This window comes from Trichosurus vulpecula, chromosome 7, assembly GCF_011100635.1.
Source record: "Trichosurus vulpecula isolate mTriVul1 chromosome 7, mTriVul1.pri, whole genome shotgun sequence".
Classification (NCBI taxonomy): Eukaryota; Metazoa; Chordata; class Mammalia; order Diprotodontia; family Phalangeridae; genus Trichosurus; species Trichosurus vulpecula.
Window position 1 is genome coordinate 17,927,636 of NC_050579.1, and position 13,412 is coordinate 17,941,047.

The 13,412-nt window shown below is 42.8% G+C and overlaps 1 protein-coding gene across 3 annotated transcripts in view; it reads left to right on the forward strand.

Annotated features, from left to right (window-relative positions):
- YEATS2 (YEATS domain containing 2) overlaps positions 1-13,412 on the forward strand; it is a 108,360-nt gene that overhangs the window by 50,101 nt on the left and 44,847 nt on the right. For all 3 annotated transcript variants that reach the window (XM_036766720.1, XM_036766718.1, XM_036766719.1), the window contains exons 11-12: positions 3,369-3,608; positions 12,040-12,143. In XM_036766720.1, the coding sequence (XP_036622615.1) occupies positions 3,369-3,608; positions 12,040-12,143 (344 nt within the window). The remainder of the gene's footprint in view (positions 1-3,368; positions 3,609-12,039; positions 12,144-13,412) is intronic.

Here is a 13,412-nt window from a genome sequence, read left to right on the forward strand (position 1 = left end):
ATCAGTGTTATATCTAGGACACTCAAACTCCTTTTTAAAGATTTTTATTTATTCTTGGTTTTCAGCATTCACTTCCATAAGATTTTGAGCTCCAAATTTTCTCCCCCTTCTCCTCCCCACTCCCTAAGATGGAGGGAAATCTGATATAGACACTACATATACATTCATATAAAACATTTTCACATTGGTCATGTTGTAAAGAAGAATTAGAACCAGTGGGAAGAACCTCGAGAAAGAAGAAACCCCCCCAAAAAAGAGAGAGCAAATAGTCTGCTTCGATCTGCATTCATACTCCATAGTTCTTTCTCTGGATGTGTATGGCATTTTCCATCACGAGTCTTTTGGAGTTGTCTTAGATCCTTGCATTGCTGAGAAGGGCTAAGTCTATCAAAGTCATTGCACAATGTGGCTGTTACTGTGCACAGTGCTCTGGTCCTGCTCATTTCACTAAGCATCAATTCATGCAAGTCTTTCCAGGTTTCTCTGAAGTCCTCCTGCTCTTCATTTCTTATGGAACAATAGTATTCCATTACATTCATATACCACAACTTGTTCAGCCATTCCCCAATTGATGGACATCCCCTCAATTTCCAATTCTTGGCCACTACAAAAAGAGCTGCTAAAAATATTTTGGTACATGTGGGTCCTTTTCCCATTTTTATGATCTCTTTGGGATACAGCCCTAGAAGCAGTATTGCTGGGTGAAAGGGTATGCACATTTTTATAGCCCTTTGGGCATAGTTCCAAATCGCTGTCTAGAGTGGTTGGATCAGTTCACAACTCTACCAGCAATGCATTAGTGTTCCAGATTCTCTCATCTCCAACATTTATTGTTTTCCTGTTTTATCATGTTAGCCAATCTGATGGGTGTGAAGTGGTACCTCAGAGTTGTTTTAACTTGCATTTTTCCAGTGAATAGTGATTTAGAGCATTTTTTCATATGACTATAGATGGCTTTAATTTCTTCCTCTGAAAAGTGCCTGTTCATATCCTTTGACCATTTATCAATTGGGGAATGACTTGTATTCTTATAAATTTGACTCAGTTCTCTAGTTTAGAAATGAGGCTTTTTTCAGAGATTCTGGTTGTAAAAATTGTTTCCCAGCTTTTTGGTTCTCTTCTAATCTTGGTGGACACTCAAACTCTTGAGTGGTTGATGGGTGGCATTTCAAACAGGTGTCAGAAAAGTCCTCTTCTTACCCATTTGTAGTGCAGAGAAGTGATCTGGCCCCAATCAAGCTTAGCCAGGATAGGTAACTTGTGCGTGTGTACACACACACACACACACACACCCCCTTCTGACAGACAAGGCTACTCTTACCCTCTTCCCCACCTCTTGCTGCCTGTTTCCATCTGTGTTGGCAATCAAAATGGGCTCTTAGCACTTAATTCAACCAAGTGCCCTTGAAGAGTTTGGCCTTTATTTCCTTGATTAAATTAGGAGTCCTTAATGGCCTCCTTGCCTCAAGGGAAAGCCTAGTTTACATGGGTTTGAGTGACATGTTTGTGACATCAGAGGCTTTTAGACCACATGGATTTAAGTCACATTTTTGTGATGATTTTAGTTCATGTGGGTGAGTTGCATGTGTGACTCATCCTTGACCCTGAGAAAGCTATAAAACCAGGGTTTGGCTTTCTATTTTTGGAGCTATGACCTACAGCAGGAGTATTGTGTGACTCTGGGCCAGCCGCTGTTGAGCTCCTGGCTGAACTCAGATGTTTCTAACTATGAATTGTATTTGGTCTGTCTGTTGATATTTGTAATTTGTTTGTATTTGCTCTGAAGTTCAGGGTGCTGGCTTTTTCCCCTTAACTAAGTGAATGATATTTGTATGCTGGATTAAAGTAAACTTGTCAACCCCTTAACTTTGCTTTCCTTAGTAAAGCAGATCAAAAGAACCTGGGCTTGCAGTGTTCTGTGAGCTGGTTGTTGTTGGTTTTTCACCCCCACAGCAGCTGCTAGCTGGATTGTTGAAACACCATCCCAGCAGAGGTGTTACACAGCTCAGTGGAGAGAGGGTCAGCTGAGTCCTTTGCAAGTTCTGCCCCACTGGAGTCTCCACTTCTGCAGACCAGTGTTCTGGCAGATCTACCAGTGTGGTCCCAGGAAGCTGACCCCCCCCCCCCAGTGCCACTGTATAGTCCAGCAGGATGTTCTCCTTCATTGCTGCCCAAAAGGGAAGAGTCTGCCACATGTCTGTGAAGGGTTTCTGTGTCCAACTCCATGTTGATTGTGCTCTGGGCCAGGTCAAGGTCTTGCCTGAGCTGTGTAGAATGCTCTGCTACCCCAGAGTAGGAAGGGTGTCTCCATGTGATGGCCCACAGAAGAGCAGCCTAGCTTCAAGTATTGCCTTTCACTCCTCTTTGAGTTGTGCTTAATCTCATTCAGGCTTTGATGTTTAACATCCACACAGGTGTGGTGCATTCACATCCCTACAGGCATCTCTTCTTTAAGAAAACTACACCTCCTACAGCCTTCTGTTTTAATTTAGTGTGGATGTTTTGACATTGACTCCTTGTCTTTTTACTATGTAATTAGGAATTCATCAGATGTGGTTGGTTAAAAGCTAAGTCTTTGAATAGATTGTAATCAATCAAGCAAGCATTTATTAAGCACATACTGTGTGCCGGGCCCTGTGCCCCTCGCAAGGGATACAAAAGTGAGACAGTTTCTGTTCCCAAGGAGCTCCTCATGGGCATTCATTTTTTTTTGTGTCTCTAATATCTGGCGCAGTGCCTTTCATGGAATGGGTACTTTATAGATGTTGGCTGCAGTCTTTAAAGTGTAAATGAATATTTTCTATTTGCATTAAGTTCCCTACCCAGTTAAAGCAGTTTTCCAGCATAAATCAAAATAGAAGAGAGTGACTTTGTGCCACACATGTCAGTTGCAGTTAATTTGTTTTCTTGTGTGTTGAGTGGAACATGCAGTTAGATCTTCTCTCCCTCAGAGTAATAACTTTTAAAAATGTTTATTTATTCCCTTTGTCTTTATTCATCTCGCCTCCCCCCTCGAGTGAAACTTTTTTTAACTAAGAAAACCAAGTAAAAATATCTGATACTGTAATAACGTCTGACAAAATAGATAATATTTTGTCTTAGCAATCCCTCAGTTCTTTGCTGTGATGGGAGTAGGTTTTGTTTTCTGTTCTTGAGAACATTCATTGTTTTTTTTTTTTTTTTCACGAAAGTAATACCTTTTAGTAGCAAGTGGAAAAGATTGCTGATTTTATTTACCACTAGTGAGTGTCTTAGAGGGAGCACAATCTGACAAGGAATTTATTGGTTTGACTCGTCTTGTCCTCCTTGGTTAGGTTGCGAGGTGCTATGTATTGTTATTTATTTCATGTTTTACCTGTTTCATTCAGGTTTCCAAGCGAAAACTGAAGCTGACAGACCCACAGCATTTTATTCTTTGCCGTCTTCAGTGGAACGTACACCCACAAAATTGGTGTCATCTCAGAGGGTAACCTTTGGCTCTCATGGGAATTCAGCATTCCAGCCAATAGCAGCCAGTTGCAAAATTGTGCCACAGGGTCAAATTCCAAATCCTGAGTCTCCTGGAAAGTCTTTTCAGCCGATCACTATGAGCTGCAAAATTGTCTCAGGTAGGCCAGAGTTGATGCTGCTGTTGATGATGAGGGTGGTGGTGGTGATGGTGACGTGATGTTGATGGCGATGATAACAGCAGCCTGCATTCACGTTGATTTCGTGGTTCACACTGGTCTTTCTTCATAGCAGTCCTCCAATGTAGGTATTATTAACTTTATTATCAACCCAATTTTACAGAATGAGAAAACTGAGGCTGAGAAAAGCAAAGATCGGCGTAGTGAGGTGGAAGTAGGTCTTGAACCCAGGTCTTCTCATTCAACTCCAGTTATCTTTTGGCTGGATGTCTATAGGCTCTGTTCTTCCCCATGGGCAGGTTGTGGGAACAGCCATCTGAAAAACTGTTTTCTCTCTGGTTATCAGCGCTTACTGAGAGGAAAGAGTGATTCTTTTTTTGTTTGGTGTTCTGCTAACTTCTTTTTACATATGAGGGCTAACTGATTTAGTCATCTCTGTTGTTTAGGGGCTTATTTTCCCATTCAAAGATTATTCAAACTTTTTTCCTTGTCCCACGTTTTGGCCATTTTAGTACTAATTAGGACCTCAATTCAAATACAATCAGAAAGAAAAGAGGTGAAATTCACACTCTGTGATTTTGTTCCTTTATCATGGCACAGAGACATTGCTCATTTGGATAGGTGGTTGAGACTGATGGCAAAAAGTAAGCATTGGAATCCTCTCTGGAGGCAAATCAACAAGTGTTTATTAAGCCCCTACTGTATGCCAGGCACTGTGCTATGCTGGGGAGACAAAAAAATGGCAAACACAGTTACCACCCTCAGGGAGTTCCCAGTCTAGCAGGGAGAGACAACGTGCAAACAACTGTCTGCCAGGAAGATGCATACAGGATAAATTAGGGATAATCTCAGAAGGAAGACACTAATATTAAGGAAGACTGGGAAAGGCTTCTTGTCTAAGGTGGGACGTTAGCTGGGACTTTAACGCTACCAGGAGGTACAAGCGAGGGAGGAGGGAATTCCTAGCTTTGGGGACAGTCAGTGAAAATTCCTGGAGCACCTTTGTGAGGAAGAGCCAAGAGGCCAGAGTCACTGGGTCACAGAGGATATTGAGGGGAGGAAGGTATGAGACTGGGAAGGTAGGAGGGAGCCAGGTTATGAAGGACTTTAAAAGGCAAACAGAGGACTTTGTATTTGATCCTGGAGGCGATGATTTCTTCAAAGTAATTCTTTCATTCACCAAGTTCTGCCTAATGGTTTCTCCTTGTTTGGTAATGACTCTTGAGTGCTCAAAAACTCTGCCAGCAAAGTACCAACTTTACCAAGTTATACCAGTTTGCAAAGACTTCAAAGGTAGTCCCACAACAGACCAGGCTCACTAAACATAAAGAGTTTCCTCACCTTTAGCCCCTGCCCTTTGGGTCCTGACAACCCACGAAACAAACAGTTAAAATGGCCCTCATCTTCTGCATCCTCCTTCTGTTTCTGTCATGGCAGAGGGTGCTAAGAATCACAATTTTTAGACTAACTGTAAACTGTAAAATAGCTGCTGGTATTCTAAATGTGCAGTACTTGTGACCAGCAATTAGAAACAACCCTGGATGAACTGAATCCTGTTATTCTTGACATTCTTGCTACAGCTCAAAGTTTTTAAATATTTTTCGTGTGGAACCTTTGGCAGTTTGGTGAAGCCTATATATAGGTCCCTTATGATAATCATATTTTCTTAAATGCATCAAATACATAAGATTACAAAAGAAACATTATATTGAAGTACGGCTTTTGGTTTTAAAAAGCAAATTCAGTTAAGAACCTTTTCTATAAATGAAGCCAGAAGAAAGAAGGAAGTTTCATCTAAGTAGAAGAATGCCTTATAGCTTATTAGCTTTGGAGAAGTAAATCATGCAGTTGGATGAGTAGTTTTTAACACATGCCCAAAAGCCACAAGAAACATCATTTCGTGAGCCATTTGGTCAGCTCACATGTCAGCACTTGCAAAAAGACCACCTTAAACATAATCCAGCTTAGAATGAAGAAGTGCAGGACTTCTGGGAAGAAGTAGGCCCTCGGAATGAAATTAGCATGTGCTTTGTTAGTGACTTCAGTGCAAGGGTAGGAGTAGATGAGAACAACAGAAACCATATTGGAAAATAGGGCTTTAGGACTTGAAGACTTCCACAGAAACCAGGTGCCTACATATCTTGGGTACTTTCTTGAGAAGAATCAGGGGAATAGCATCATAAAACATGAAATTGGCTATATTTTAACAGATGTAAAACAACTCATTACAGATAGGAGTCATTACTGAATCAGTTTTCAGTGACCACGGACTTGCTAGAGCAAAGACCAAAATTAGTACAAAGATAGGAGAAAGAATAAGAAGGAAAAAAGCTACATGGGATGTCGTTGAAACAACTCAGGCCTTATTCAAGCAAGTTATTGTTGGAAATTAGGATATAGTTAGAAGTAAAGACATAGATACAGATCAGTGATTTCATGCAGAAATTTAAACGTTGTAAAATAGTAATGAAAACAAAAAAAAACTTAAAAAAATCTTTTGGTGAGCAACCACCTAATCTCCCTGACAACTTGTGAGATACGACAGTCAGTAGTAATACGAGATTTGAAAATCTCTGAACGTAGATTTTGAAATTTCATTGAGAAACACAATTGAAGAGTATGAGTCCTATAACCTCAAAAAAGAGAAGCGACAGAGAATAGAGCCAGTTTAAAGAAAGGCTGACTAAGCAAAGTCAGCCCCAAGGCATTTAAGGACAAATGGGAAAGATCAGCAAAAAATTTTACTAGACTTTTAAAAAACAACCATCAAGAACATTAAATCCAAAATATTCGGACCATTAACATCCCAGTCTTAGATATGCTTATAGAGAAAATAGAAATGGTACAATAGAAAATAAAGAAGAGAAAAGCAATTGGCTTGAGCCCAGGCTGCAGGGAGCATAACTCAGAGGGATGGGTAATTGGGGTGACTTTCAGATCAGAAATACCAGATGAGGCATAAAACAGAGACGAATACTCAGTGCCATCCTGGGTGAGAACTGGAGCAGACCAGAAGGAGAAGCTCTCATGAGGGATGATAAATTAGAAATTTCAACAAAGAGCCAGATTAAAGTGTGCCAGGGAAGTAACGTATGATGGGAAGAGAAGATGGGCTGCCCAGCAGAAGTGAGCAGTAGGAGGTGGAGAGTCCTGGGGCTTGATGGTATCCTCAGAATATCAGGAGAAAGGACTCTCTCCCCCAGCCCCATAATGGAGAAATACCTGAGGGCAGATTGATGGGCAGACATGGGCAAGAGTTACCCAGGAAGGGCGGGCCTGGAGGAGCTGCATCAGTAGAAGTCCTTCTAGTCAGTAGGCATTTGTCAAGGGCCTGGAGCTCAGTGCTGCAGTCTGCATGGAAGGAGCATCCAGGCTGGTGAGTTCACACATCTGTGTTGAGCTTGGTTAGCTCTTATCCTTTCCAGTGAAGAATTAAGAGCTTTAAACAGTGAAAAATTGTTAAAGGTCTCTTGATTTTGTTTTAAAATGGCTACATCTATAGGGACTTAACCTAGGATTTCATTGGAATTGGTAACACAGGTTGAAGAAATGCCTCCTGGCAATGCAAGGTCATCACCTTCTCTTCCACTGAATGTGGCCTTGGGCCCCAGAGGGTCACACAGGGCCAAGGTGTGACTGAGGCTGGATTGGAACTCGGATCTTTGTGGCTTTGAGGCCGTCTCTGCCCACAAATCTGTGCTGCCATTTTGGTCTCAATATCATAGACCATTGGTAGGGACCTCAAAGGGCATCTGGTCTATCCTCATTTACATACAGATAAGGAAATTGGGGGAAATTGAGGGGAAGTCTTGGAGTCTCAAACTCGTCTGCCCTCTCCTCACTTCTGCACTCCAGGAGCCTTATCTCTTAATCGTTTTGACTTGATTTTCATTGAGATAGAAAACCTGCTGACTCCATAGCTTCTTCATAATTGACAGGCACTAAACATTTGTACGGTCTGTGCCCACGCTTAAGAGTGTGCATTTGCTGGCTCTCTATTTAAGCAGGCCACAAAGCTAGGAGACAGTCCTAGGATAGTTCTGAGGCTCAGAGGGGAGACTGTGGACCGTTCGGAGGTGACTCAGCCTAGGAAGTGAAGGCTTGAAGGAGTTGGATGATTTGTATATTATACGTTATAGTTCTTTGACTAGAAAATGATGGAAAATGGAGTAAACTTATTTAAATTAGCCTAGACATCTTGAACCAAGGGACTTGCCCTTAAATTTTGAAAGAGATTAGGGAATTTAAGCTACATGAAAGGAGGAAGGAAGTGTGATTTCACACAGCAGGCATACATTAAAAACTGGCTGCCTCTGAGATGGGTTCTGAGCTGGAGATACAGATGGGAAGTTGAGAAAAATTCTTGGAAGAGAAATCCAAGGAAATTTAGGGGTATTAGTGGTATGTCAGTAAGCTCTAATGGTTTGCTCCCATGAAGGACAGTTGTGCCCTCTCTTAAACCATCGCATGGTGCTACGGTTAGCAGGCAAAAGCTGTTCTTAGCATCTGAATGTTTGTTGTCACTGGCTGAAGTGTAGGTTGGCTTGATAAGAGATACACACCGTTTTCCTGGTTCATTTAAGTGAGGCGTCTCAGACTCCCTGTGGTCCCACTGACCTTCTAGCACTTTAATTTCTTCAGATAGAAAAGGGCCAGAATCACCTGCTGGTGTTCTGAAGGCAGCAGCCCCTGGCGGGTAGGTATAGAGGGAGGCGTGCTGGGCCCCGGAGGCCCACATGCTTATCACAGTTTTGCTGTCAGATTTTCAGGTCTCCATCACTTTCTTGGCAGCCCTCTTCCTGTGCAACTGTTGGATTTTGCCTCTGTCACCCATTCTTGAAGGGTTAGACATAAGTATTTTATTTCCCTCTTTTTCATTAATAAAGGTTCCCCAATCTCTACTCCAAGTCCATCTCCTGTACCTCGGACCCCAACTTCCACTCCAGTTCACATGAAGCAAGGGACTGCCAAATCTGTTATTAATAATCTTTACGTTCTCCCGGACAAGCCTGGGCAGGTTATTGGAGCCACAGCTCCCAGTGCAGGTGTGTGGTATGATTGCCTTAAATAATTTATGGTACACTTTACTTGTTCTGTTAAAGTTGAAGTCTTGGCACGAACCCGTCACTAGAAGTCTAGTGGGGACTAGAAAATGCTATGTTCTGACAGAAGCAAAGGGAGGAGCCACGGTCACAGAAACAAGAGGAGGTGATTGTCCTACAACGCACTTCTGAAAGCTGCCGTTTCAGGTGTTCCATGATCCCCAGAAGACTTTCCCCTGCATCTCTGAAGATTAAAAGGAAAACGTTTCTTTTCCTTCCTGATGAAGAAACGCAATGAGAAGTTGGTCTCACGTTCTTTTACCGCAGAATGCTCCAATGCTTCTCTCTCAGTGCTCCAGAAATTTTGAGCATTTCAGAATTTTAAGTCTGTAACTGAAGTAGCTGGTAACGTTAGGGAAATGCTGCTTAGACCAGTAGGCAAAAATCCTGCAGGTGTTAAATGATAACCCAGATGAGAAAACGATGAAGATTGAATCCAAACAGTCTTCATTAAGCACTTGTGATATGCAAGGTGAGAAACCTTGTGGTGTGGTGGAGCGCCCCTCAGAGTCAGGAGGGGCTGGGTTCAAGTTCTACCACGAGCACCTACTGGTACGGTGGCCAGGAGCACTTCAGGTCTTGGTGCCCTGGTACAAGCTATAAATGAGATTATGTTGGTAAAGAGTTACTACAAGGGCAGCACCCCACACTGACGAAATCACAGGACCAGACCTAAAGGAAAATGTGCAGTGTGCTACATTGGGCAGGGGGCAGCAGGCATGAAGATCAGCAAGACAATGGCCCCCGTCCTCAGTGAGCTTACAGTCCACGGAGGGGTGGGGAACCTGCAGCGTTGAAGCCTGTTCTGTGAAGTTTGGAGTCAGTCAAAGGGCTGACCTTGAGGCTACAGATTCTCCACCCCCATGATGACTTGTGAGTCACAGCCCAGTAGTGTTTTTATTCCTGTTACTCTGTATTCCATTCCTCATATTTAAATGAGTTTTCATTCCTGATAGCTTTACCCAAATTTCAGTAAGAAAGACTGTTCAGGCCTCTTGTTAGAAGACAAGAGAGTGAAAACAAAATATGAGGCCCAACTCAAAGAATACGAAGTATCAGGACACCATCGAACCATTCAGAATTTAGATCACTGTGCACCCAGAATAGAGCCTTGACCAGCATTTGCTTCACAGTAACATTGTGCATACATCCTAACCAAACTTCTTCCCAGGTCCTCCAGCCCCCTGCCATCTGCTCAGTTCCATCCATTCCCATCCATGTCTTGCTTTATCATCCCTGCTTCTTCCTTACCCACAGTTGGGACCCCTGCTTCCCCAGCACTGCAAGATGCTGCAGACACAAAGCCGCCTGCTTTTATTTCCCGTGTGACTGCAGAAGCCAAGGAAACCTCAGCGAATTTGGGAACCTGTATCAGTGGTTACCCTGTTAGAGCACTGCCCACCGCAGGAACCTGCCCACACTTGGGTCATTCAGAGGAGTCTTGTAGTGTTTTTGGAGGGCTTGGGAGTGAGTAGTTTGTGTGACTGCCATGAACTCGTATTGCTGTAACTGTGAGTGGGACGGAGAGGAAGCCCATTTACAAGTGAGGATTTGACATCAGAGTGGATTCCCAGTGACCTCGCCAGCCTGTCAGAGTCAGAGCCAGGGCTGCAGCATCTGTCCTCTGTCTCAGCAGCATTCCCATCACTCACTGAGGACAGAAGCAAATGTTAATGCTCCATCACACTGCTTCGAGAATACATAGAAATCTAGAGACAAGAAAGGATGTTGAATTTTTAAATCAGTAGATATTCCAAGTCATTGTGACCACGTTAATGTCTGTTAACTTGAGCTGAATCTTTCTGTTCCTCAGTATTTTCAAGAAGAGAGGATGGGCTGGGATTCCACAAGCTCATTGCCTCCACCCTTCCCCCCAGATGTTATCCAAGGCTTGAGGCCCTTTCCTGGCTCTGTTTCTTGAGGAAGATGTACCTTCTTCAGTTGTGGAAAAGAATGCCAAGACTCATGTGCTTCTAAACTGAGAATTAAGGGAGCTCCTCTTCCCATTTCCTTTCTAGTCTATTCCCAGCTTTTTCATCTTCCCTGCTTTGTTGTGCCAGACAGCTTTCCCAGTGTGGGCTGGGCTGCTCGTGCCCCCCAGTTTGCTGCGCTTTCTTGCTGAAAGCCTGTGTTCTTCTCTGTGGGGCTTTACTGACCCGGGGTTCTAGAGCTGGAGACCACTGTCAGGATCATCTGGCACTTCATTTACAGACAGAATCACTGGCCAAGGCTGGAGAGCCCTGACACTGCCCCTTCCCACAGCACTGCGATGGCCGCTGGAGCATCCCAGGAGTCTGAGTGCACTTCAAGCTGCGCTCAGACTTGGGGAACACTCCATGTGCTCTCATGTAACGACCGATTGACAACCTCAATAGTCTGAATTTTGGCTGCCCCAGAACCAGCCATGATATTGTTGCTAGGAGACTCAATGTTCCCAGCAGTCCTCTTCTAGCTAGATTTTGTGTAATCAGTCAACGTTAGGTAGGACATGCCTGCATAGAAAACTGAGCTCGTTCCTTTCAAAGTAGTCCCTTGGGAGATTAGACTGATTCCCAAGGGCACCACCATTACATTTTTGGAATCCCTCCCCAGAACTCACATTTCCACCTTTTTGACTCTTCTCAATGGTAGGTCATCATTATTTGAAGTCAGATTTTATTTTAGGAAAAAGTCATCGGGAGCCGAATGTGATAATGAAGGCAGTGACCAAGCTGCAAGCCTAGGAAGGGGCACCGTCGTAGGAGAGAGAAACAGCAACTTGCGGGTATCTGGGGTCAGACTGCAGTGTACTCCCACAGAGTCATGAGCCTGACTTGAATTGGTGCTGAGAGCAGTTCCAAAAGTGTCCCCAAAAGGCTTGGAGTGACAGCAGCAGATTGAGAAATGTGCACTTCTCCAAGGGTCAGCCTCAAAAGGCACTTCTCCTTTGGACCTAGATCCCGTCACCCCAGGCCTAGTACACAGACACTTGGTCATCATTTACTGAATTGCATTTCAGTCTATTGTTTTAAAAACCAGTACTGGAGAGTCACCTCAGAGTATCTCTTGTCCACTTGTTATCTTCTTACTCTTTCTTGTCCCTTTGTCTACTTCTCTGAATCCAGGTCTTTGTGGTTTGGTGAAGGGAACAGTTTGGGGAACTGAAACATTATTATTTTTTTCCACAGTAGTTTGGAAATCCTTTCTTTTTCAGGTTTGTTTGGATCATAAAGGTAGAAAATAAGGAGCGGGACAGAGGAAGAGAAAATGTCAAATACTTTAAGATCTAATTTTGCATGCCTTAGACTCAAATCTGTCTTTTTCTTCCCCAGGAAGCCCCACCAGCAAGTTGTCCACTGCTTCTCAGACTGCCCAAGGAACAGGGTCTCCCATTCCTAAGATTCATGGAAGTAGCTTTGTCACCTCCACAGTCAAGGTAACACTTTCTTTGTATGCTCGCATGTGTCTGTTTTCAAAAGTTAGCAAGTTCACCCAGATGTATTGTCTCTCCAGTACAGTGTTAGCTTCTTGAGGGCAGGGGCCATTTGATTTTTGATGTTGGATCTCCAGTGCCTGGCACAAAGTAGGCATTTAATAAATGCTTGCGGAACAGTTGAAAGCAGTGTCTTTTCAGTTGACTGTGTAAATTTTATCAGATAAATTCCTGGAGTTGGAAGGAACCTTAGAGATCATTTAGTCCACCCTATTACTTAAACACAGGAATTTACCTGGCAGTGTCCTTGATATAAGGGAGGATTGCTGCGGTATGGAAACCTGCATATAAGCTGCCATTTCCCCATGCCTCAGTTTCTTCATCTGTAAAAGGAGGGGATTGTACGAGAGGGCTTCCAAGGATTTTCTGAGCTCTAGATCGATGATTCTTTGATCTTGTCTGGCCATCCGATCTCTGCCTAAGCTTTCTGTCTGCAGGGAAGGGAGCTCTGTGCCTGCACCTCTGTGGAGCAGGCTCGGCTTGTTAGAAGCCACTTGCTTTACTATTCACCCTCTTTTGTTGTTGTTTCTTCTTTCTAGTGGTTTCTCCCATGGGTTCTAATTCTTTACAGCATGACTAATGGGAAAATAGGTTTAATATGAATGTACGTGTATGGCCCATGCCAGATTGCATGTTGTCTTGGGAAGGGGGGCAGAAGCAGAGGGGAGAAAATTTAGAACTCAAACTCTTATGAAAGTGAATGTTGAAACCTAAAAATAAATACATTTTTAAAAATTTAAAACAAAAGAAAATACTTGCTTATGCTTAGCCAGAATTTTCCCTTCACCCATCTTTATTATTGTATTCTGAAATAGTAGGTGATGACTTTGCTATCCTGCCCTTCTTCACTATCTCCCTCAGCTTTATTTTATAACCTGTCACTTTTCTGAAATGAATTCTGTCTATTAATTTTTTATTGGGTCTGGCGTTATTATCTAAGTAAAGCATCATATCATTTGTTAGCAGAGACCGTTTTTTCTCTTCTTAATAAGCATATTCTTTCCATTTATTTTCTTATCTTACTGCTACTTCTGGCATTTCTAGAATGAAATCAATTGATGGTAGTGACTATAGCTCTTATTGGATAGGATTTTAATGTTCCTCTCTCAGAAGCAATGTTAGTACTTGGTTTTAGATTGACGCTGTTTATCATATTTAAAAAAAATTCCTAAATTCGTATGTCTTTTAATGTGTTTAACATAATATTGTTTT